At 29.4% G+C, this 26,961-nt stretch overlaps 1 protein-coding gene across 5 annotated transcripts in view; it reads left to right on the forward strand.

The window, feature by feature from the left end:
* LOC119607260 (MICAL-like protein 1) overlaps nt 1-26,961 on the forward strand; it is a 65,325-nt gene that overhangs the window by 21,599 nt on the left and 16,765 nt on the right. For 2 of the 5 annotated variants that reach the window (XM_037961123.1, XM_037961131.1), the window contains exons 2-4: nt 6,959-7,236; nt 7,386-7,570; nt 16,393-16,475. In XM_037961123.1, coding sequence (XP_037817051.1) covers nt 7,085-7,236; nt 7,386-7,570; nt 16,393-16,475 — 420 coding nt within the window. In that variant the 5' untranslated portion in view covers nt 6,959-7,084. Of the gene's footprint in view, nt 1-6,958; nt 7,237-7,385; nt 7,571-16,392; nt 16,476-22,224; nt 22,658-26,961 lie in introns of those variants that run through there. The other 3 variants (XM_037961138.1, XM_037961147.1, XM_037961155.1) reach the window with 2 other exon arrangements.

The following is a 26,961-nucleotide window of genomic DNA, read 5'->3' on the forward strand; positions in this document are numbered from 1 at the left end:
ACGCTCAATAATATTGCTCCTATACCCAGCTTAGAATCATTTTCTGAGTCGATAAAAAAATGGTTAAGATCGGTCCATTATTTCACCTAGCCCCCATACAACTGAACCCCTGAATAGGGCTTGTAAACATTGTAATCAAACTACAGGTCGCAATTTTGAAGATAATTCAATGAAATTTGGCACATGATCTTCTATGGTACCGGAGACGAAGTGCATTGAAAATGGTTAACATCGGTCCATTATTTCACCTAGCCCCCATACAACTGAACCCCTGAATAGGGCTTGTAAAGCTTTTAATCAAACTACAGGTCGCAATTTTGACGATAATTCAATGAAATTTGGCACATGATCTTCTATGATACCGGAGACGAAGTGTATTGAAAATGGTTAACATCGGTCCATTATTTCACCTAGCCCCCATACAACTGAACTCCTGAATAGGCTTGTAAAGCTTTTAATGAAACTACAGGTCGCAGTTTTGACGATAATTCAATGAAATTTGGCACATGATCTTCTGGTACCGAAGACGAAGCTTATTGAAAATGGTTAACATCGGTCCATTATTTCACTTAGCCCCCATACAACTGAACCCGACGAATAGGGCTTTTAAGTTCATAATTATGTTTAATATACTCGTATCTCGATAAAAAGCTGCAAAACCAATATCTATACTAGCCTTGATGACTCTCATGAATTTAATAATTACAGTGTCTCATTTGACCATAGCCTTCAAAATTTGACTTAAATGTCCACAATTTTAGTCAAAAATAAATGGCTTAAGTATATCTGAGGCAAGTACAACTCAACTTAAATGCTTTATTATAAAAACTAAATCACATTTTATTTTTGTAACACCATATAATAATCGGCCTCGCCCGACTATAATTTCTTACTTGTTTGATGTTATATTTGAATAAATTTAAAGCGAAATTCTTTATATTTTTCAAGAACTGATGTAATATTTTTTTCTAAACTGTCAAAGTAACTAAACTTTTATAATATACATTAGAGTTTTTCAAGAAATTGTAATTTCTACACATGAAAAATATTTGGAACCCTTCAAAAGGGAAAAACTACGTCATCTAACGGTAAATCATGCACAAGGCATAATCTTTAAATTATCATTCTTGCATTTTCCATAATTTGAAATTTCTTTCAATAATTTTACATAACTAAATATTTTTTTAGAAAATTATTCACAAACAAAAATGTTTATGAACAATTTTCTATGAATAGATGATCTTAGTTTTATGTTAACGATAAAATTTGATTTAAAATTTAAAAAAACATAATTAATAAGTTATTAATAATAACTTATGTTTGAAAATTGTTTCATATATATATAAGATTGTCATTCCGTTTGTAATTTCTACAATATACTTTTTGGACCCTGTAAAGTATATATAATCTGGATCCCTATAGATGGCAATGTCGTTTAAGATATGTCCGTCTGTATATTTGTTGAAATCAGTTTTTGGAGACCGTATATATCTTCGTGGTCCGAATCTTCAATAATTCTGTCAGACATACTTTCGAGAAGTTTCCTATTGAAAATCTTGCTGATTCGTTCGTTCCATAAATAACAGAAATATGAGCAAAAATCTGAGACTACCTCTGAAAATTTCTTCAACAAATTATAAATAAAAGCATAAAAAACAATAACAACGAAATAAAACAGTTATTTTTGGGTAATACAAGAAATGATGTATTTATTTGTTATTGTTGTTTTTTTACTTTGATTCAGATATAAAATTATAAGAAAAATACAAAATAATAGAAATGACTTTATTTTGTGATGAAAACAAAATTTTCTCAAAAACTACCCTTTAGAATTTGATGTATCTCAAATAAAAGGTATTTTACTCTTCTTTCATATGATTTTTTGCTCCATGACAATTTTCTTAAAAATAAATATATTTATTAAAAATAATAATAAATAAATATAAATATATATATATATATATATATATATATATATATATATATATATATATATATATATATGCATAGGCAAATAAATAATTTATGTTTTACATACATATGTATGTATGTAGTATATGTACATTTCGTACAAACGTGAACAACAAAACGTATTTATAATATTTTCATGAGTAGATAATTGTTGTTTTTTCTTTTTTATTCATTTGCTTTCATTAATGGAAAGACCGCTTGCTACAAGTGAAAGCGTACGTAATAAGTCTTTATTTAATATGTCTGCTGTTGTTGTTGAAAAGCTTAAAAATATTACTATAGAAACTGATGACAAAAAACTAGCAATTTGTATTTATATGATTTGACATTTTGTTTCATCCGTGTTGTGTTTACTATTACTTACTATGCTCTATTTTATTGATTTTTCTCGTCACAGTCATTTTTTTTAATCAGTATACTAAAGCGCCTTGGTCAAAAAATGACAGTTAGGGAGAGGCTTTAAAAGCGTGTTTTTTTTAATTTGTACAATAACCGAACGCGTTAGGCTTGAGCATAATATCTATTTAGATTTTTTTTAATTTGACTAAGTTACTGCAAGATTTTTTATTTTAACGGAAAAAATCTTCCGGAACTAACAGTAAAGGCATTTTCAGACTACAATGCTGAGAATTAAACACACTTCAAATAAAAAATATTATGAACACGTCGCACAAAGTTCAAAAGTTGAGAATGAACATTTGTTTTTCGACTGATAAAGTAAATATAGGGAGAATAAGACCTAAAACGAAACAATGCAATGATTGACCCTTCACATTTTCGTATTGTCTGTGTTTGTTCCTTAAATCACCTAAAACCACTCAAAATGTTTTATTGCATTAAAAAGTCTCATGTTAGAAACATATATACATATTCATCTGAAGTTTTGCTTGCGATCTTTGCTAAATAAAAATTGTATAGTAAAATTAACTAATTCTCTATCAACGAACTGGCTGGATTTTGAATATACTCTAACGGAATCCAGTCACATAAAATTATTTGCGAACATACTTAATATGTGTTATCACATATAATAAGAATATGTTAAATAAAAAAATTAGATAATTATTATAATACATAATGCTATGACTGGCCCCTTTATAGTTCAATATAAATAAATAAAATGTTTCACATTTTATTTTAGTTTGGAAGTTTATTAGAAATTCAACCCATTAATTAATAATTAATTAATTAACTTATCTCCGTTATGTACATCTTTCTCTCACATCACATTGCTTATTTAGTATTAGGGGTGCCCCTGAGAACTTGTTAAATTAATTAGTTTTTTGTGTAAAATGTGTAAAGTACATGCCGCCCGTTTACTACAATACAAAACTGTTATAATCCAAAAGCCGTCGTTTCGAGATATATAGAATATAGATTAATTTGTTTGTTATCTGATTTTAAACTAAACTTTTCACCCTAATACCGAAAATAATATAATTTTTTTTTAAGAAGATAAAATTATGTGTATGGAATTCATTATATTGCACATTCCATATTATTAATTACACAGTTCAAAAAACCCCAATTTTAAGTTCAAATACTTATATGTTCTATATTTTTAAGAGCAAGTCTAATGTCTGTCAATTAAGAGCCAAAATTAGCCATTAATTTATGTAAATTCATTCCAGAGTTATTTACTACTTATTATGTTGAAATGAGTAAGATGAGATTTTTATAAATTTATTCAGTTTTGTGCAAATTAAATTTATTTGCATTTTAACCTCTAAACCTCTATCTAAGGAAATGTTAGATAATTTCTTTATTAGGTAATTTAAATCGTATGTATGAATATTAAAGTTGCTACATTACAGTTTATTCGAGATATTATTTTCAAACTTTTCTCGTAAGATTGATATTTTCTGAAACTATGCAATTTTTATAAAAATAAGATGAATATTTAGAATATTTTGTAACTTTGTTTATTGTAAGAAAAAATTAATTAATAATTATCTGCGAGTCATCGAACAAAATCAATAAGAGGAAGTAATTTTTTTATTTAATCAGTAGTGCTAAGTGAGTTGTGAAGAAAAACATTGTTTAAAAGAAATATGTAAATAACAAACAGCAGCAATTAAAATATAAAGCAACAATAACAATATAAAATACATGTAACAAGGTATTAAAGATTTATCATCTGTTTAAACCCATAACATATGTACATACATATGTATATTATTATCCTAAGGAATTAAGTTTAATAACAAACTACGCGGAATTTATAATAATATCCTTGGTACTAAAATTATGTAGAGTATGTATGTACATTTATTGTAAATGTTTGTTTATCTTTACTAACATTCTATCAATATCGTTGTATCGTTGTATGTCGTATACATTTTTAAAATAAAATTTTTTAAAACAAAACAATATTAAAAAAATTTGAAATACTACAATACAACCATACAACTCCGATTGTGTGTTGGACAATTATTTCTTATGATTTGAATATTTTATGTATGACATTTTACTATTTCCTAAATAACTTTTAAACATATTATGGGATTTGAAAAATAAAACCGGATTTTAATTTCTCATCTACATTTAAAATAGAAATTTACTATGAAAACACGTGATGCAGTTTTAACGTTTACCACAAGAAATTACTCTCACACCGAAAGAAATGTTTGAAAATAGATAAAACTAGTATATCGTCACCTGAAATGCAAAATTACGTATCATCACTTTTTATAGTTTTACAGGAGAAGCTAAATCCGTTATAAAATAAAATTATTTAATATATAAAATAAACATTTTACATGTATGTGTAAAAGACTATAAGAGATAAATTTCGGAAGGAAAAATATTATTTTTGGAAGCATTTTTCATGTTACGATATAAAAAGACTTAAGAAGAAACTTCTTATATTTTTAGTAAGTTTACTCAGTTTAAAAAAAAATTAATTTTTAGTTATGCCAGAGAGAGACAAAGCATTCATTTCGTTTGGGATTTAAAAACTGGAAGTGAAGAAGTTCGTCCTTCTAAACTACTGTTTTTTTTCTTTTAGAATCAACCTAAAAAAGAAATTTATTTAATATTCTTCGAATGGTTTCAATAAAGAACAAGCATGTAAACGAATTCTTTGGAAATGTCACAGACGAACTGATAGATAAAAATGCACATATATATGTATTATATTTATATGTACATCCCATACATATATACACGCTAGTGGAGGGACGTTTTAAAAATACATAATAACGAAAAAATGAATTTGCATTAAAATAAACTTAAAAAACAAAAAAAAAATAAGTATGTATTGTACATTGAAGGTACATATATACATAAATAAAATAAAAAATACGTGCTTAGACTTTGTTTTTGCTGTCAACATTGTATCCATCTATGTGTATACATACATACAAACATATCTATCTATCATATCAGACTTCTTTAAATATTTAATGGCTCCTAAACTTAACAACAAATTATTATTACTTTGTATTGTTTACTGTCGTTGTTAGTTTGTTTTTGTGAGCAATGTTGCTTCATTCGTTTCTTTGTTTAAAGAGAAAGTCTTCTTCATCCACATGATATTTTTATTATTTTTTTACACCGTTGATAAACATAGTTTTCTGTGTTCTCTTTTATGTTTTCTATGTTTTGTTTTAGTTTGTGAAATTTTGTAAAAAATTTAAAATTTTTTTGTAAATTTAACCAGATTACGATTGACGATTTTTGATACGAAAATCCTTCGATTTTGAGGATTTTTTGGTTAAATTATATTTGCAAACACTCAAATTGTTCAATATTTAATGAAAAAAGTAATATGTATATTAATTATATTAATCACATTTGCAAAATTTAGTTCGATATTAAGAAAAGTCTTAGGTTTTCAAGAATCATATCATGCTTCTTTCGTGAAAAAGCTATGAATTTTACATTACCGTGTCATTGGAGGGATGCTGTTAATATTTGCCAAAAATAAGCAATATTCATCCAATGACATGCTTATGTAAATTTAATTGATTTTTCACCCTAATTTTAAGTATTTTGGGTATTTTATATCCCAGCAAAAAATAACTGAAAAAAAAATGCGATTACATATTTTTTGCTTTTAAAAACCAGTTAAAAGTTAGGAAATCGGTTCGAAGTATATCAAATTTTGGTACAAAAACCAATGAAATTATTTACACACGCCTCTCATTGAAAGAATATGCCCAGCAAAAATAAAACGAAGTACTTCCAAAAGAATAACATTTATCACAACTTTAAAATTAGCACTAAGTGAATTTTTTAACCTTCTGAGGAAGAGATGTTTAAAGACTTCCGAAGATGCGAAAATAATTATATTTTTCAAAGCTGAAGATATTTTTTTGTTCTTACATTCTTGGGAGATAACAAATTTTACTTTTGGGCTTCTGTTTTATTAAATGTATCTATTACCCTCATAATGTTAAAATTATTTAAGTCAAATTAGTTGTATTCTATAATAATACAAATTCACTTCCGAATAACTTCCAAAAGAAGAGCATAAAAATTACTTCTTGAGAATGACTTCAGAAGTAGTGAATTTGGACTCAAATAAAAAGGACATCCCTCCTATGACAAGCCTGTGTTAAAATCATCACTTCTTCAGCTCTTTTTCAGTACTTCCATGGAGTAAACTCTACTTCTTTTTCGCTTCTTTGTTAGTTCTTTTTTTGCTGGGTGGTTTAATTTGACATCCAAATATCGGATTTTTACAGCTTCTAAAAATAAATTAGATGTAGTTCAAAGTTGTCAAAAATGAACAATGACACGCTAATGTAAAATTCATAGGTTTTTCATCCGAATTTGAATCACTTTGGGTTGGTTACAAGTTGTCATGAAAATTCCACATCTTTATCCACATTGATAGTGACTTTCCTACATCTTTTTCCTCACTTTTAACAGGGTTTTTATTAAGATATCATTAGAAAATAATGATTGATTCCTTTATTTTTTGCTGTGATGTATTCATGTACATATGTATATGTATATAATTCATGTGTTTCTTTTTTTACAGGTGAAAAAGAAAATTTGGTGGTGCTTAAAAAAATAAACTAACTATTCAATTATAAATAATTTGGTGATAACATCAAAAAACATTATTTGGAACTGTTTACAAAATTCAGAATAGACAACAGAAGCAATGTCAGAACGTCGTGGTACAAAAGCTTTAGAATTATGGTGCCGTCGCATGACAGAAGGATATTCAGGTGTTAAAATTGACAATATGACTACATCATGGCGAGATGGTTTAGCTTTTTGTGCAATGATTCATCACTTCAGACCAGATTTAATGTAAGTTAATAATCAATGCGCATACTACGCATGTAAACTTGAATTACATTTTCATAAGACCATTTTTAAGTTCAATTCAATTTAGCTTTATAGTTTCATTCGAGAGCTTTTATGAAATAAATCCAAAAATACTTGTTGACCGATTTCAGAGATTTTGACAAACTAAACAAATCAGATGTATACTACAACAACGCATTGGCATTTACAACAGCTGAAAAATATTTGGGTATACCAGCTCTTTTGGATGCCGACGACATGGCTGCCTATGAAGTACCCGACAGATTATCTATTCTAACGTATCTTTCACAATTTTATCAAGTTTTTGCGGCACAAGGTAAGTTCTTTCTTTCTCTCTTTTACCAAATTTTTAGTTAGTTTTTTTATACCTACCATCACACATCGAAATATTGGTTATTACTACTCATAAGCCGCAATAGTATATATATTATGGGTCCTTATTAAATTCTAACACGATCTAGCCATGTTCATTCGTCTGTCTCTTGAAAGCTCGATACACTACTTCCCATGTAAGGTGCCCTTCAGAAAATGACTTTAACGCTCACTACTAGCTTCAAAATACGAGTATAGCGATGCAATTCGACAAAAGTATGTTTAATACGAGCAAAAATATGTCTATTAAATTTTATGAGGGTCGGCCCATAATTGATCCTACCCCCATATAAGGTCCCCTACAGAAAATGACTTTACCGCTCATTACTGGGTATTCGACTATTCGGTATTTTTTATTATTCGATTTATTCGACAAATAATTATTTGATGTTTTATGTTAACAAGCGGATAATGCAAAATTATTCAGTTAATCGAATAAAAGGAAACTGGATTTTTAGTAATTATTTGATGTTTTATGTTAATAATTGGATAATGCAAAATTATTCAGTTAATCGAATAAAATGAAACTGGATTTTTTTATTAATTTTATTGTTTTTTACAATATTTGTTTGTTATAAATTAAAATAATTATTTTTTCAATTATAAAAAATAATTTCTTTCAATGTGAAATCCTTAATTAAGTTACATTTAATTTTACTAGTTCCAGAATTCCTACGTTCCAATTATAACTATTGCCGAAGAACTTTAGTAACAAAACAATATTTCTCAAAACTGATTGTAGAAGTAAAGGCGATATCATTCATTATTGCTAAAATATCTGTTCAAGAGTCGGAAGTGTTTCTGTATGAACCCATTCTAGATGTAGGTAAATCAGAACAAATTCTTGAAATCTTGCAGAAGAATTGATATAAAATTAACAAGTAAATTTTCTTCATTATTGAAAATTTCGTCCAAATGGAGGTCATATATATTTTTCGGTGCATATTCTTTCTTCACAATTTTAGAGCATACAAATTTTCCAATTTTATAGCTCATATATAATCGCATATTTATAACATGAAAAACCTTTCCTTGATTGCAATGATTCGACAAATATTTTATAGGTTTGAATTATTAAATTATCTATAAACCTTTGGCTAACAATAATAAAACTTTCTTTTGGGGCTACCCTAATGTAAATATTTACAAGAGATACTTATTGTTGTTGCAACTGTTGCACAGTGGTATAGGAAAAAAAAAAGAGGGAAATAATTCGGTAACTTCTAAACGGTTAATCCGATTTTAATGAAATTTGGTGTGCACAAAGAGGAGGTGTTGTCGAGTTTAGGTTTTGAATTTGGACCTTATAGGCCAACCAGGGGCCCGGCGGGGGGTCCTCAAATTAGGACACCTCGGCTATGTTAAATTTTTAAAACGATCCTATTTCTTCATTTGAGTTCCGATTTAAAAAAAATTTCGTATATAGAATCTCCTCATCGAGCACTATAAAAAATGTCGTCGTAGCAGTAAATTATCTCTTATAGTTTAGGAGATATTCGCATTTGAATATTAAAATTTTAAAATTTTTACCGTCCTTACTTTAGTTTTTTTGATAATAGCAGGTCCAAATATTTCCGATTTTCGCCATTTTTTTTCGCAAAAACTGAATAAAAAACATTTTTTAATTTTTTTTAAAAAAAGTATTCCGCGAATTTTTTAATTTTCAAAAATTATATACAGTTTTGAAAAATAGACAAAATTACCTTTCCATTGATATATAACATGCCTACCTAATGTTTTTTAAGTGACAAATTAATTAGGGAAAACTCAACATCTTTTAGAAAATTTACCTAGCACTATTATTTTCATCCATATATGTAACAAATTTAAGAGTTAACCTTATGGATGAAAATAATAGTGCTAGGCAAATTTTCTAAAAGATGTTGAGTTTTCCCTAATTAATTTGTCACTTAAAAAACATTAGGTAGGCATGTTATATATCAATGGAAAGGTAATTTTGTCTATTTTTCAAAACTGTATATAATTTTTGAAAATTAAAAAATTCGCGGAATACTTTTTTTAAAAAAAATTAAAAAATGTTTTTTATTCAGTTTTTGCGAAGATACAAATTTTTCAAATTGCAATAAAAATTTTATTTATGAATATTTTTTGATGAAATTTTACAGTTAGGTAGATTTTTTTACTCAAAATCCAAAATTAAATAAAAATTTCGAATTTTCTTATTAGAAATCCCGGAATTCCTAAAAAAGTTTTAAAAAATCCCAAAAATGGGATTTTTTGGTTTTTTGCCTATTATATCCATACCAGGGGCGGGGTTATCGAAACCCGTTACAAAATGATTAAGAACTTATTGGGTCATATAAAACAGGTCACTATAATTTGATATCGACTATGCGATTTGAGAATTTTTGCTCAAAATTTAATTTTCCATAAAAAATAGGGTTTTTTTGGATGGACCTGGTCCCCTCGGTATCAAAAATTTTTAGGTTTTGTTTCATTTATCGTATTTTATGTAAAGTCAGCTTTCCAAAAAGTATAAATTCTATATACATCTTCTTAGAAACTTTTTAGATAACTTAAAAAGAAAAAGATACTTTTTTCCCAAAAAAATGTCAAAAAATCGCCTTTTTTTAATTTTTTAAATTTAAATGCCTATAACTTTGGACTCAGTCATGATTTTTACATAATTCTTTCACTGCTTGGTATATAAACTTGTTGTTAAGCAAATAAAAAAAAATGGCGAAAATCGGAAATATTTGGACCTGCTATTATCAAAAAAACTAAAGTAAGGACGGTAAAAATTTTAAAATTTTAATATTCAAATGCGAATATCTCCTAAACTATAAGAGATAATTTACTGCTACGACGACATTTTTTATAGTGCTCGATGAGGAGATTCTATATACGAAATTTTTTTTAAATCGGAACTCAAATGAAGAAATAGGATCGTTTTAAAAATTTAACATAGCCGAGGTGTCCTAATTTGAGGACCCCCCGCCGGGCCCCTGGTTGGCCTATAAGGTCCAAATTCAAAACCTAAACTCGACAACACCTCCTCTTTGTGCATACCAAATTTCATTAAAATCGGATTAACCGTTTAGAAGTTACCGAATTATTTCCCTCTTTTTTTTTTCCTATACCACTGTGTGTTGTTATGTTTATAGAAGCGGAACTACTTGTCTATTTGTTTCAATATTTTAACGTTGATTTGAGATTTATATTTGCGTTGAACTAGTTGCTTTTAGTAGTGCTGCACTTTTATGGTCATATTATTATTATTATTATTAAACTATAATAATATCCATTCGTAAAATTTGTAAGCTTGTATTTTTTTTGTTATTCGTACAGCACGATATGAAACCAAAAAAACACGTAGAACATGTAAGAAATTATAGTCGGGCGAGGCCGACCATATAATACCCTACACAAGTTATAAAAACAAGTAAAAATGTATAGTCGGGCGTGACCGACCATATGATACCCTACACCAGTTATGAATATTAAATGTGATTTATTTTTCATAATAAAGCATTTATCTTCTATTGCCTTTTTCCGATACATTTAAGCAATTTATGGATGAAAAACTAATTTTCTGAAAGAGGCTTTATATGAGGGCTAGGGTCAAATATGGACCAAGCCCGATAAAATATTGTAAATATATTTATATTTATATAATATTTATTTGTGCCGAATTTCAACGCGATATTTGTGTTTATAAGTTAATTTTGGACATTCAAGTAATTTTCTGAAGGGGACTTTGTATGGGGGCTAGGGTCAAATGAGGCCCGATCTCTATGAAATTTGGCAAGGTCATCAAGGATTGTAACTTAGTTTTGCCGCTTTTTATCGATATACAGGTATATTTAACATAATTATGAGCTCAGAAGCCCTTTTCGGGGGGTTCAGTTGTCTGGGGTCTAGGTGAAATAATGGACCGTTATTAACCTTTTTCAATAGGCTTCGTCTCTGGTACATAAATGTACCAAATTTCATTCTTCAAAATTGCGACCTGTAGTTTGTTTGATTACAAGGTCCAACTAATATTATTGTCCGTTACAAACACAAGCACAAACCCAATATAATCTTCCTACTAATGTGGTGTATGTAAATACATATCTAACTAGTATACTGCACATGTGTGTATAGGCGGACATAGCCGAGCATGTAATAACCCTACATTTTACGAGGATGGTTTACTCATCAGCCGATTAACGGCATGTTCTTATCTACGTAAATATGAATGAATGTTTTATATTTGTATTTTTTTCTGAATGGATGATCTTGCCCGTGTATGGAAAGTTAAATCAAATCGTCACCGGTAGTTAGGTAACAAGTTTTGCATGAACTGGCGGACAGTTTAGTAAACGAAAAAGTCGAATTCAGGGCCGATCGGTATGAGATTTTGGACCATTTGTTAAAAAAAATAGCAAAAACACATAATAAATACTTAGTTGCCACAACAATCAATGGTGGTATAAAAATGGTAAGGGGAAATCAGATTTTTAGATTAATGCTTGATATTATTCACCAAGTTTGCATTTAAATTTACTATTTGTTATATTTTTTATTACTAAAAATAACATCAACAACTATTCAGTGTTCCATTGCTCGAACACGCAGTGATGCATTTTATGATGACTACAGTGAAATACATACAAACCAACCCTGATGATTGTGATTGTGTTAATATTTGTAATTTGTTTCATTTCTAAATTTTGGCTTTTATTTTTCGTTAATATTAATAATATGTAAATATATTTTGAAATTTGGTGTGTTTTAACAATATAAAAAACTAGCTATACACTAAAAACAATATAAAAACAACCCCCACTTTCCGATTTTTAACGATTTTTAAGATTCTTGCTAATAGTTTTTCAGATAAATGAATTTCTGTATATTTACTTCATATGAGAGGTACCACGCCTCCTATTAATATTGAGCCCAAATGCTCACATGGATATCAAAGTTCTTTGCCCATTAATATATATATAGGCAATTTCGTGTCAAGTGACCCAACTTTTAAAATCGATGTCTTCCGATTTCTCAGCTCTATAGGTCAAGATCTGGCGGACTTAGAGAGGGTCAAAGTTGGACATTTCGGTCATACAGGGTTTTATTGAAATGAGTGTAACTTTTCACCTATTGTTCATAGCGAAAATTATCCGAAGGAGTTCAGAAAGCAATTCTTCATTGTTTATTTTTTAATTTTTTTCCAAAATGGTCCCTTTTTTGCTCAGAAGAAAGCTTATACAATTTCCTTTTAGGGCTTTATAGTCCCATAATGGGATGCGAGTGGGATATCTATCAAAAAATTATTTTTAATACATAATATATATTTATTTATTTACATGATTGATTTATTAATTTATTTTGTGCAATTCATTTATTTTTGAGTTTATAAAATACAATAAAAATAGTAACAAGAAAGAGAGTTAAAATAATGAAGAAACAACATTCATTCAATAATGAATGAATGGTTGGTAGTAGGTTAGTTTGTTTGTTCTTTGGCTATTGACAAAAGAATCCGAAACGTGATATGTCACAATAGCTCCGCTTCTTAAAAAATTATTATTGATAATTAAAAAAATAGAAAAACAAAAACCTACAGGTGGTGATGTTTCTGAACGGAACGAAGTTTATTCTTGAACACAAATTGTAAATGAAAATAAAATATGGGCTTGGCTTTCGTGTTTTTGGAACATTAGGTCCATCTCCATATTGTAAGACGGATGTCTCATTAAAAACTATAAAGTTTATAAATTTAAGTTTGTCATTATCAGGGCAAGGATTTCATAAATTGCATATTTTGCTTTAAATTGCATATATTTTGCATATTTTTAACATTTCTATCGCATATTTTGCATATTTATTTTTTTTTTAACACAAATTGTGTTTTTTTCTTTGTATTACATATTTTTACAATAAATTTAATATTTACATATTTTAGAACTTTTTGAAACATATCAAAAAAGTTCGATTAATAACAAAATACTAAGGTTCCATCGGTGAAACTATGAAATTAAATTTTACAGAGTTTTATTTTTTTTAAATACATAAACCCTCTTTCAGAAAATCTATTTTTCATCAAACAATTGCATCTATATTTGAATAGATAGAGCTAGTAGCTTACCCAAAGTATTCCCTAGGCTTTTTAAAATTATTGCCATTCCCGAGATCGTGGTTCTGTTAAATCGGTATTAGAGTACATAAAGCGGTAGCTCTGTCATTAATAAATTATATACATATATTTGTTGTCAAAAACTTAAGTTCTAAAATATCTATAAATTTGTACTTTAAAACGATAGAAGATAATTTTCACAAGGAAATATTTTTGGATGCATATTTTTCACATTTTTAGTGTATATTTTTAATTTTTTTAGTGCAGATATTCTTCGTTCTTTCGTTTGTGTTAAGAAAAATAATAAAAATAAAATAACTTTGAGGATGGATAATATAAATAAATAAAGTTTGTTTAAATTTTATTTATATTGACTAAAAAAATGTCGCAGCTGCTTAAAATTTTGAAGATCTTTAACAGAAAAATCCAAGTGTCCAAAAAAAAAAACTATTTATTTGTTTTTACTTCTTAAAATTTACAAATTGTTAAAAACTGCATATTTTCTGAAATCAACGTCATATTTTTTTTCGAATTCTGTTGATTACGTTAGTTACAACGCGAGTTTTTTTCCAGTGAAATCATTATAGTCAGTAAGTACTTAGTTTTCTTCCCACAGACAGATTCACGAAAACTAAAAATTTTAGTACAAAATATCGTAATAATATAGTAAATAGTAGTAATTATATAGTAAATAGTAATAGTAAGTAATCAAGATCCAAGGTCATTGATTGATTGTCAAAGTTTTGATGGGAGCGGAAGGAATATCATCATCTCTTCATGAGTATTTTAAATATGAGATAATTTTTAAATGCGACAAATAGGTACGTACATACTTACTACACAGTATGGATGGATGGGGGCACTGGCTAGTCCCCTAAATTAGGATTTTTTAAAACTAGTTTCTCAGCTATGTACCCGGTAATGAGTTGTACTTCCATAACCACTTACTTTTCAATGACTACTACTTACCATCTGTATTACTTAGAAGTACTCTAGTAATGACTTTCATATAATCTGATATAGAAGTACTTACATTATTTTTGGCTTTGTCATTTTGTTTGCACATTTTATTTAATTGCGTGTTAAGAATAAATTGTTTTACAAAAAAGGAAACAAAATTAAATTTGTATGTGAAAACCATTATTTGACGCGCAATAAAATAGCTAAAAGCAGTGGTGCAGTGAGTAGAAAGAACATTTGACTAACAATCCGGTTCGTATCTAGCTGGCTCTTTTTATTATTAAAAATCAAAACAACTCACACAACAACTGCTTCTTTGTAAGAGAAATTGCAAGTACTTCTTTAACTCCCTATTTATAAGCGATCGTAGAAGTACTAGCCTCCAATGACATTACCGTGTTAAAATAATGACTCAAAATGCTAATGAAGAAGTAGTGAAAAGAGGTTTTGTTAGGTTTTTAACTCATTACTTTTCAATGTAAGTTTTCCTTGGTAAGCGATTTATAATAACATTTAAGTGTGATTTTTTTTTTTTATATATATATAATGTAAATAGTATAATTTAAATTAATTTAACATTAATTTTCTGGCTAAAGTGAGTGGCGTTAGGGCTAAAAAAAAGAAAATCCGTGATCACTTAAAAAACCACCAAAAACCACTTTTTTGAGTGAAAACATAAAAAAAGTAAGTCCATTTATTTTCTGGCTAAAAGCTGTTTAAAATAAAATACATAACTAAAGTAAGTGCAAATAATATAAGGAAATTTTAATTTTCATTCGCTAAATAATATTCTTAGAAATAAAACATTCGCTAAGATTTAGCGAATGCAAAAGAGGAATGCGAATGTAAAAAAGTAAGCAATAATTCGCATAGCGAAAGAGAGCATTCGTTACATCCCTAGTTAAATGTGTCCAGATATTATTCAGCAAACTTTAGGATAGGTTTTCTGGATACTTTTATGTATAATTGAGATATCCTAATAAACCAGAGAACACAATATGATGACAGACAGACATATACTACTGCAACTAAATCTAAATTTGGAAAAACATCGATCGTTCCGTACTCACTAGTGTAGTTGACATTGATTAACCAAATAATAAAATATAGATAGATAGATAGATAGATAGATAGATAGATAGATAGATAGATAGATAGATAGATAGATAGATAGATAGATAGATAGATAGATAGATAGATAGATAGATAGATAGATAGATAGATAGATAGATAGATAGATAGATAGATAGATAGATAGATAGATAGATAGATAGATAGATAGATAGATAGATAGATAGATAGATAGATAGATAGATAGATAGATAGATAGATAGATAGATAGATAGATAGATAGATAGATAGATAGATAGATAGATAGATAGATAGATAGATAGATAGATAGATAGATAGATAGATAGATAGATAGATAGATAGATAGATAGATAGATAGATAGATAGATAGATAGATAGATAGATAGATAGATAGATAGATAGATAGATAGATAGATAATAGATAGATAGATAGATAGATAGATAGATAGATAGATAGATAGATAGATAGATAGATAGATAGATAGATAGATAGATAGATAGATAGATAGATAGATAGATAGATAGATAGATAGATAGATAGATAGATAGATAGATAGATAGACGGTTTTTTACTTACTGTTTTGCCATGCTTTTTTATTTACATATTATTAAATTTAATTTTGTTTTTGTTTTAGATGCACACAACAGACTGAAACGCACCTCGTCTTCTGCCACTGATAAAACCCAAATAACAAAATCTTCTGGTCCGCCGCCTAAGGTAGGTTTCCTTTTTTTCTTACTAGGTAAATGGGATTTTATTACTTGTTCTTTCTTCCTCCTCATGTATTTATTTATATTTTTTAACCAATAATATTACTACTTTTCCGATAATTTACTAAACCTATAATTTTTATTTATTAATTATTAATTTACCTATATTTTTAAAATATTATAAATTTTAATTGTGTTTGTGCGTAGGGGTACCAATGTAATAGAATAAATGATAACTACTTTACTTCTTACTACACATCCATCTTTTAAAATCTGGTTATTCTTATAATACCCTACACCAACTAACCTATATAGTGAGTGTTTAGGGTATTATTTATTATTATGCGATTGTACTGCAGATGTTTTTTTGTAACACCCAATAACATTGGTAAACCCCCCGCCCCCCTCCACAGCTTAAATATATAGCGGGCTCAGAACTTCACTTTCTGAGTCGATTTATCCGTCTGTCTATTTGAATAATTTATATAATTTAAAAGAATAACAACAAACAGAATAAAACAAAAAAACATTTTTTATATATTAACCCCCTTATTCACAAACAACATTTTTATTTTATAAAACAAAATTTCCATACAAAATCTAATTTATAAACTGTTTATAAAATAAAAATGTTTGTTTGTTAATAAGGGGGTAAATAAGTATAAACGGTAGGTACACTGAGAATCCCATACTTCACTTTTGAACTAACTCCTCCACAGTTTATGGGTTAAATTGTCCGATTTGAATAAAACTTCGGATTTGTAGTTTATATTATCTAGACCAACGGTTCCCAAACGGGGGTCCGCGGACCCCTAGTGGTCCGTAGTAAAATCCTAGGGGGTCCGCGAAGACGAACGAAAAAAACCATGAATAAACAATATTCTGCTTTTATATGTATGTACAAATATATCCAATTTTTGTGCAATAATCCCAAATTTTTTGGTGACTTTTTGAATTTTATTTTTTCGGTTGTTTATCAGGAAGAAGCTAGGCCCTACAAATTTATTGTATAACTTTTATAAAGTAAAGTACTGCGTGATTTGTAATTTTTATTTCCTGTATATGTACTGAAATAATGGTTTTTATTTCAGACAAATAATACTCTGCCTTACAATTAAATTAGGGATACTGGTATTCCGGAGTATGAAGTTCAATTCAAATACAAGCTTATTACAGATTTAAGTTTATCAAATTGTAAGCAAAAGTGTTCTCGTTTGAAAGGACAACAATTATATATTTCCAAAACAGAGGTGACTCTTTATGCATCTCTTTATAAATATTACAATCCGACGTGATACACAGATTTTAACTTGATTTTGTCGACCAATACATATTATTAAATTAACATCAGAAAATCCATAGCGTTTCGCGTAAATATGTAGCCAAAAACCATGAAGTAAAATAATTCGTTGGTATTTTAAAATTCAAATTTAAGTTCCAAATTCACACTACTTTAACAAAGAGTTCAAATCATATATTATGCGGATAACGCATTCCGCAACAACATAGAAGAAGTCCATCTTTCTTATATTATTTTCCCGAAAACTTAGCTCACTTACTCAGTTCACCCTTTGCAATCGCAACAAATTTTTGAAAGCACATGTGACAATATTTGATAAAGAAACTACCTTGAAGAAAAATGAACATGAAAGATCTCACGATCATAAAATTAAACATCATGTTAACATATCAACAAAGAAGTCATTCTATCTTCAAAACATGCAATTGAAAACCTATCTGAAATAATATATATTCTCAATGTACGGGAAAAAAAATATGTATGGGGGTCCGCGAAATTAAATAAGCTCTTCAAGGGGTCCGCGAAGTAAAAATCAGTGGGAACCGCTGATCTAGACAATAAAATACTCTGAAAATACTTAATTTAAAATGTACATCAATCAATCAGTAAAAAATGCGATTTTCTCTAAATCCACCGAGTTCAAATCGCAGGTACAACTACTTACAGTATTGATCTATTATTGTCCACATAAATAAATCCCCATGAGATGATATTGAAAAAATTTTAAAATTTGTTTAATTAACAAACGAGTTTTGAGTCGTTGATTGACGCTGCTCACTCAAAAAATTATTAATCTATGATTAATTTTTGAAAAATTTGATTGAGTACTTCGGGATTCCACGAATCAAAAATGTATTTGCTGTCAAATTCGAGGGATTCTTTCTATAACTCGGACAACCTCGTGCAGAGCCTGTCTCCGTAGATCGATCTACCTTTAAGGTAGGAGGCATGTTGACTAGTTAAAAAAAATATTATAAATATGAATATTATTCTCTGTAGCGAAAACATCTTTTTTGGCAAAAAACCCATCTAGTCTAGTCCTGGTGATTAAAATGGGGGAGCAAGAGAACCTCAAGCGCCCAAAAAATCCTATCATGGGAGAGACTTGATTCCCCCGATGGAGTCCTTCTCCTACTTTCAAAATCAGTTTCCGCGACGGCATCCTTTGCAACCCGGGAAATGTGTTTTTGCTGCTAATGAACTTCCGGCCGAGTTGTTCTTTTTTTTTTGGATTTTGGTTTAGCATGACTCTTTGTCGAACTTCAGGTACGTACGTACTACTCCCACTCCGCAGACTGCGGTCGAAAAAGAGCTACAATTAGGAAACAATATGACTGACTGAGGGGGTAAGTAATAAGTAGGAAGTAGAAGACGGAAAAAATAGAATTTAAAAAAAATTATATGAATAAAATGTAGAGGGAGTGAGGGAAGGAAGGCGAAAGAAGAAAGCAAGAAAAAGGGGGACGGAACGGAGTGCTAAAAATTTATGAAACGGGCGTACGGACGGTCCAAAAAAAGATGTAAGTAGTAGGTAGGTTAGGTTGATAGGAGGTATGTATATAAAGTATATCAAATCCGAAGAAAATATACCTAGGCCACTATCGGGCCTGTTGTGCGCCTCTTTTCATGAAAAAAAACCAAAAAAAAAAAATTGTTCACTGAGTATTTTTCAGGGTTCAGAAATTCAGTTTCCTGGAGGTAATTCCTAAGAATTTTCCAATCAGTGTTAGTCAGAAAGGTTATTTCCGGAATAACATCGCTTCCAAGATCTTGGATCATCTATCTAACTTCGACGAATACTTGACAGTGGCAAAGAAAGTGCTCCAGAGTTTCACTGTCCTCTCTACATGCTCTTCATTCGTCTGAATCCGCACGGCCAATTTTGTATAGATGTGCTCGTAATCCTGTGTGTCCACTCAGAATACGTACCATCATACCAACTACAGACTTGCTCATTTTGAGGAGTTTTTCGTCTTGCCCTCATCAGGGTCACCCCATCATAGGATCTTTGTGGTTTTACCCACCGTTTCATTATTCCAAAAGGTCTTATCGGATTCTCTCACCCATATTTTTAATTCAGCTTTTTTTGCGTCCAATGGTTTTGCGTTTGTCAGGTTTACTACCTCGAGCTCCCTTCCCTTTAAAGCTATTACATTCGCCCGACTACTCCCAAGTGTCCTGGTACCCATATGATGTAGACCTTACCTCTAGGGAGTATTCAGTTAAAGCTTTCTTACAATCCAATACGGTCTTAGATTTAGTTCTATCACCTTATATCGCCCTAATTATTGCCTTCTGGCTGTCGGTAAATATATTAAGCGCTGTGGGCGTCATGTTTATTCTAATCCAATTTACGCATTCCGTTATTGCTCGGACTTCTGCCTGGAAGCTTGTGTTATGATTAGGTAAACGGTGTTATATTTCTGTTTCTGGGGTCTTCAATATAAGAAGAGACCCCAGGCCCAATTTAGATCCATCCATATAACAACGGATTCCTACTATAGTATTTATTTGCTCTAGTTTTCCGCTTGACCAAGACATTCTATCTGGGATCAGCGTTTCAAAGTCACCGACATATTCTGTGTCTGGTATGCGATCGGGCACGTCCGATGATTGTGTTATAACCTTCCAATGTGTCCAGTATATACATTGATGACGTGTCCTATAACCGCTTTTGGCCAGTTCGCCTAAACTAAAGAGCGATTCGGCTGTAAGCGCCGCCTCATATCTTAAATATGTTTCAATGGGTGGAATATCTAGCAACGTTTCCAGAGCTTTGGTTGAAGTAGTACACATGGCACACCACTTATACCCAAGCTGAACTGCCTGTAGTGTTGATATTACACTTTTTGTCCAAAGCAGTCCACCAGATTATTGAAGAATAAGCTAGAATTGGTCTAATTACACTTTTATAAAGCCAATTTGTCAAGGACCCCATTTCATGCCTATAGGTTTCCTACATATCGCCCAGCACCGATGTGCCTTGTTGAGCCTATCCTCTAATTACACCTAAGTACTTAACTTTGACTTTCACCGGTATCTTCTTGCCCAGGAAGCAAGGTTCAGTTATACGTAGAAATTTTTGTCTTTCTAGTGAAACGACAGATTTCTGTCTTCGCCGGGTTAACTAACATTGAGGCCTCTCGGTTGAGCCCCCCAGCTCAAGGCCGTATTCAGAGCCTCCTCAGGCTCAAGTAATTTGGATCCTTTCCCCTTAAAAGTATGACATACGGCCCTGCAGCTTTATAGGGATGCTCTTGATTGCCCATTTAACCATATCAGATGTAATTACAATTTCCGTGTTAGCCTCCCTCCCCTTCCTCCAATATCGGTTCATCTATGTTATTCGATATACCGGGTGGAAAATGATAGTCCATTAGGAGTTTCATTGTCTCCTCCATATCCTCCAGCCTCCTGCCCGTCTCATCGACCATAGAAATCCATAAGGGCTTGTCTCCTGCGATTGGTGTTTGTTTGTACTATCCCAAGCTACCCTTTTTTGTGCCTCCTCAACCCAGTTCCATCAAGTTCCGACATTGGTGGTAGTGTCGGAGAATCTAAAGGCGGGTAAATAATAGATGCAAAAAGGTAATATAATATGTTGCCACTACCTTGCTTTCAGTACGGTTGCATTCGATGTGGATGGATAATCCTCTTGAGAGGAGAAAACATAAGTTCTTGTGACATAAAATTTAATTAAAATCGGCCGAACCGTTTCTAAAAAATATCGATTTTAAATAATCTAAAAAATAACCAAAACCAAGCACATTTTTTACTAAATAAAAATTAATAATACCTACCAAAAAAAAAAAAAAAAACACACACACACATACATGGCAACACTATTTTGTGGTTTGGGACTTTGCTAAAAAACATTTTTTTGCTGATTTTTTCCCAATTCTCATTTGGTTCATAAAAAATCTTTTGAATAATAAGAACGGAAAAATTTCGTGTCTTTTCAACCTCACTTTTTTGAGTGGGTCGACGACGGGTTTGGTGGTGTGTGAGGGGGCTGATTAATAATTTTCAAATTTTTTTTTCGAATAAATTTTTTTCATTAAAATTTTTTAATTTACCACACCGTGTGTGTGGGTGAGTTTCGTCCGGGTGTGGTGAGTTTCTTAAGTGTGGTGAATATAATGTTATTCACCACACAAACCGTTATTCAAAAATTGAACATCATTGCCGACAGACTGCATTATCACAATGATAAACACTGCCTTACCACAAATTTGACCGTTTTACCTTACCGTTACAGCGGTTTTGGTATTTACTAGGCGACAATTTGATTGGCAACTCAATGAGGAGTAAATACTAAAACCTAGTAAAAAAGACACGTCACTTACTTCAAGCTTAAAATAAAAAATGTGGGCAGCACAATATTTTCTGACATTTCATGATTTTCTCTCATTCCATATATTCATGGAAGAATATGAAGAAAGAAACAAAAAGTAAGTAGTCTATTTCCAAGTCTCTTATCGTAATGTTTGTGTTGTAATCTTGCGGTTTTATTTCTTCTGTGTGTAAAAAAATTTAATTTCTTTGGTTTAATAAAAATTAGAAAAAAGTTATTTTAAAGAAAAAACATTTTTTGTTTGCGGAGTGAGTGAGAAGAGACTTTTTTTATTTATGTCGCAAAAATAGAAAACCGTCCGTCCAAATTAATAAAAAAGATTCGTGTGGTAAAAAAAAGTGAGTAGTTTTTTTAGTTGGAGTGAATTTTGTGGAAACAACGATTAAAAAAAAATTAAAAAATCATCGGGCGAAAACTTTTGTTTGTTTTTGTCGCCTCTCTCGATTACTTTTTTTATTCATTTGTCACCAAAAAGTGAAATCATTTTTGTTTTCTTCATGTAACAAAGTAAAGCTGTCTGTAATAAAGAAGAAAGGTAAGAAAAATAAAGAAAATAAAAAGATTAAACAAAGAAAGAAATATAAAAAACATTTTATTATATATAGTCCAGGGATGGAAAATTAGTAAAAAAAATCACATTGCTCTTCCTGCACTCGGTTTTTCAAACGGTTTCGGTTTTTAACAGAAATGTGTCCCACTTTTTTCAATTTTTTTTTTAAATTGAACTAGATCTAAATTTATAATCTTTTAAAATGAAAAAAAAAAGTTCGGGCAATCAAATTTAAACATAACATTTTCTTTTTTTTTTTTCAAAATAAAATAGATTTTGTTATTTATAATTGATGATCCCTCCACATCCATTTATGGTAGTCCAAAAACTACTCCCCTCAAAAATTATTGGTTGGGCTGGGGGTATAAAGCGCTTTCGAATGGCAGAATTTGCCCCCAACTCTTTTCACTTCAATTTTGTTAATTTTTAAATATGAAAAAACTTTGATTAGCAGAAAAGAAAAGTATTTTTCGTGATGCCAATTAATTTTTAATAGTCAAACATTTTTTTTAACCAGTCGTAATTCGGGTCTGAGAGTTGGGGAACAACGCTCGCGTCGTCGCCAGGATAATCAGGCCTGTGTTTGTTGGTAGCTAACCTTTCGAAAGAGTCGCGTCTCACTTGCACCAATTGAATTATTACTCCGTATAACTGTTTCCAAGTTATGCGTTGTTTGCATTGATTGCATACTTTCGCTTTACTCACTACCTCCTTTGAGGCCACGTTTAATTAAATTGGTGGAGATCAAACCTTTTGATTAATTTATTGTTCGCAGCTCCAACTTCCTATATAACGGTCGATTTGAGGCCTCTCTCCTAAAGTGGAATAAATAACACGACATTTCTGAAGGGGACTTTGGGTCAATAGTTCGATAATTACGAAAATTATTAAGACGTATATACCTAGAACTAAGTTTTGCGATTTTTGTAGAGATACTACAATATTTAACATAATCATGAACTCAAAGGCCCTTTCCGAGGGGTAGGGTTGTATGGCGACTAGGTGAAATAATGGACCGATTTCAACCATTTTCAATGGGCTTCGTCGTTGGGAGAAACACGTATGGTCCAAACTTCAGCAAAATACCTTGAAAATTGCGACCTGCATCTTGCGCACAAGGTTTACATGGACAGCCATGAATAAACAGCTAAAAAACCAAAAAAAATCGCAGTCTGTATAAAAACACACATTAAGTTGACCTTGATGGCAAGAGGTCTTGATTTAAGGAGAGAGGCCTATTTTTTTCCAAAAACTAGTCCCAAAAAATTATTAAAGTTAATAAAAATATTTAAACTACACCATTTTCAACAGAAATTCAGAAAAGCTCAATTGTAAATGAGATTTTTCATTTGAAATTCAGAAAAGAACTATTGAAAAAAAATCCCATTTTCAATAGTTCTTTTCTGAATTTCAAATGAAAAATCTCATTTACAATTGTTATTTCATTTAATTTTATATTTCATTTAGACAAGAGCAATTGAAAATGTGAATTTTCATTTATAATTCAGAAAATATCAATTGAAATTGAGATATTACATTTGAAATTCAGAAAATAACAGTTGAAAATGAGATTTTTTATTTGAAATTCGGAAAACAAAAATTGAAAATGAGATTTTTCATTTCAAATTCAGAAATTCCAATTGAGGATCAGATTTTCAATTTGAAATTCAGACAATTTCAATTGAAAATGAGATTTTTCATTTTAAATTTAGAAAAATTCAATTGAAAATGAGATTTTGTAATTCATATTATCATTTTCATTTATTTGTTTCTCATTATAAACTACTTGAATGTCCAATATAAACTACTTGAATGTCCAAAAAAAATATTCACAAAATTTTATGGGGCTTGGTCCATATTTGCCTCTAGCCCCCATATAAAGCCTCTTTTAGCAAATTAGTTTTTTAAATGCTTTATTATGAAAAATAAATCACCGACCGATTATACTTTCTTACTTGTTTTCAATTGCATTTTTCTGAATTTCAAATGAAAAATCTCATTTAGTTTTTTTTTTTTTTATTTAAAATGAAAATCTCATTTTCAATTATTTTTTTCTAAATTGTATAAATATCAAAAAATTCTGAAATTGACTAAACCAAATGACAAACCATTTTTTAAATATTTGTCTGTATGTCTGTTCATTACCAAAAAACTTTTACAAATTATTAGAAATTGTTTTTGTATTTCAATACAAATATCAAATATTTTTGTGAAAATTAGTAACAACTTTTAGTTATTGAACAGACATTGTATAAGCTTAAAATGACGACAATTTCGACACCCATTTCGATTAAAAAAATTAAAAGAATATACCTATAAAACCAACTAAAAATCATTTTGTGGGCCCAAAAATTCTCTACAAAAATATTAAGATTATTTTTTCCCGTAATATGTTCAAAACGACGGAATTTTTGAGACCCATTTCGAAATAATCGTAGATTTTTATTTTTCAATAAAAGGTCAGGTGAGGATTTTCAATCGCTGGTAGGGAAATTGGAAATTTGTTTTTTATTTTTCTCGTGTTCAGTACTTTAATACGCATCACTTGAGGGGTATTCCTAGATGAAATTCTTAAAGAAATTGTTCCTTGTAAAAACAGTTTTTCAATTTATGACACTATTGAATTTACTTCAAAATTTTAGAAATGGATCTCAAAATATCAGCAATTTTCAGCTGATTACGGTAAAAATAATTTAAAAATTTTTTATAGTGTTTTTTTTTTAAGGAAATTAATTATACTAAATATATGAAAAATAATCAAAATTATCAATATTAATTCTTGATAATAATCAACAAATTTTTTGACTATTTTCATTAATTTAAATTAATCCCTGATTATTCAAGAAATTGAAAATAATCGTAATTAATCAATTATTTTACCTTTTTAATAAAAATCATCTAATTGTTAATGATTACGATTTTTAATCATTTTACAGCTATGGTATAAATGTTATTTTTATTTTTCACTTCCGACAAAATGACAAAAAATAAAATACGTAAAAAACAATTAATTGTTTGCATTTTGTGTTTTTGATTTTTATTCTGCTTTTGCATGAATCACTTTTTTCATTTACACTTTTGAGTTGCAAGTAATTTGTTATTTATTTAAAAAAGTAAGTGTAAATATTAGATACAGTAGACGGCAATGAAATGAGTCACGTTTTGAAATAAAAATATAAATGAAATAAAAATACACATGCATATATTAGACCGACTCACAAAAATGGTGCTTTCAAAATATACGTTTTGAGGAATTCCATTTTAAATTTAAAAGATTTTTCCCATAGTCACCGATTTTGACCAAATTTTGTAAACACGTAAAGGAAAGTAATCGAGAGTGAGCACTGATATTTTGTCACTTAAATTTTAAGAACTGTGGCAACCCAATAGTTTTACAATTGTTTAACAATTTCTTAAAATGTGTTAAAAAAAATTCCATATAAATAGAAAAAAATAAATAGATTACCTGAATTTGAATTTTGAAAATTTCGGAGAAAACAGCTGGTAAAGGAAAAATATAACAAATATAAAAAACAATACAAAAATGAGAATAATGCATAGCTGTAAAATAATGATTAATAATCGTAATCATTAATAATTAGATTATTTTTATATATATTTTTCAATTTCTTGAATTATTTATTGACTTTGATTAAATATAACCTAAAAATAATCAGGGAGTAATGAAATAAATTAAAATAATCAAAAATAATCAAAAAATTAGTTGATTATTTTCAAGAATTAATTTTGACTATTTTTCATATATTTAGTATTTCCTAAAAAACTTTAAAAATATTTTAAATTATTTTTCATAATCAGCTGGAAATTACGGATTTTTTGAGATCCATTTCGAAAAAACTGCAGTAACATTTTTCTAACATGTTGTACTAAGATCAAGATTTACAATCGAAATAAACTTGAAGTTATTAAACACCACTTCCACAGAAGGTAAAAAAAATTCACTTAGTGCTACTTTTGAAGTGGTGATAAGTATAAGGTACTTAAGGTTTTATTATTGCTGAGAAGGAAAAGTTGATATTAGTCGGATTGGTTGAAAAAGTTTTTACAAACCTTAATTTCGTTGCTCTGTATAAATACTCAGAAATGACAAGTGAAAATTTCCTAAATTATGTAGTAAAAAATATCTAGTTTAAATAATTATTAGTAAAAATAATATTACAAAATAGTTCATATAAAACTATAGAGTAGAAGAGGGACTGAAGCAGTAACGTGCTAAAAACGAAAGTGTTTCAGTAGTCGTAATAACAAAAATCGATGCTATGTGTACG

This window comes from Lucilia sericata, unplaced genomic scaffold (genome assembly GCF_015586225.1).
Source record: "Lucilia sericata isolate MDLA Ls3-8-SP2 unplaced genomic scaffold, ASM1558622v1 Contig000018F_arrow, whole genome shotgun sequence".
NCBI lineage: Eukaryota > Metazoa > Arthropoda > Insecta > Diptera > Calliphoridae > Lucilia > Lucilia sericata.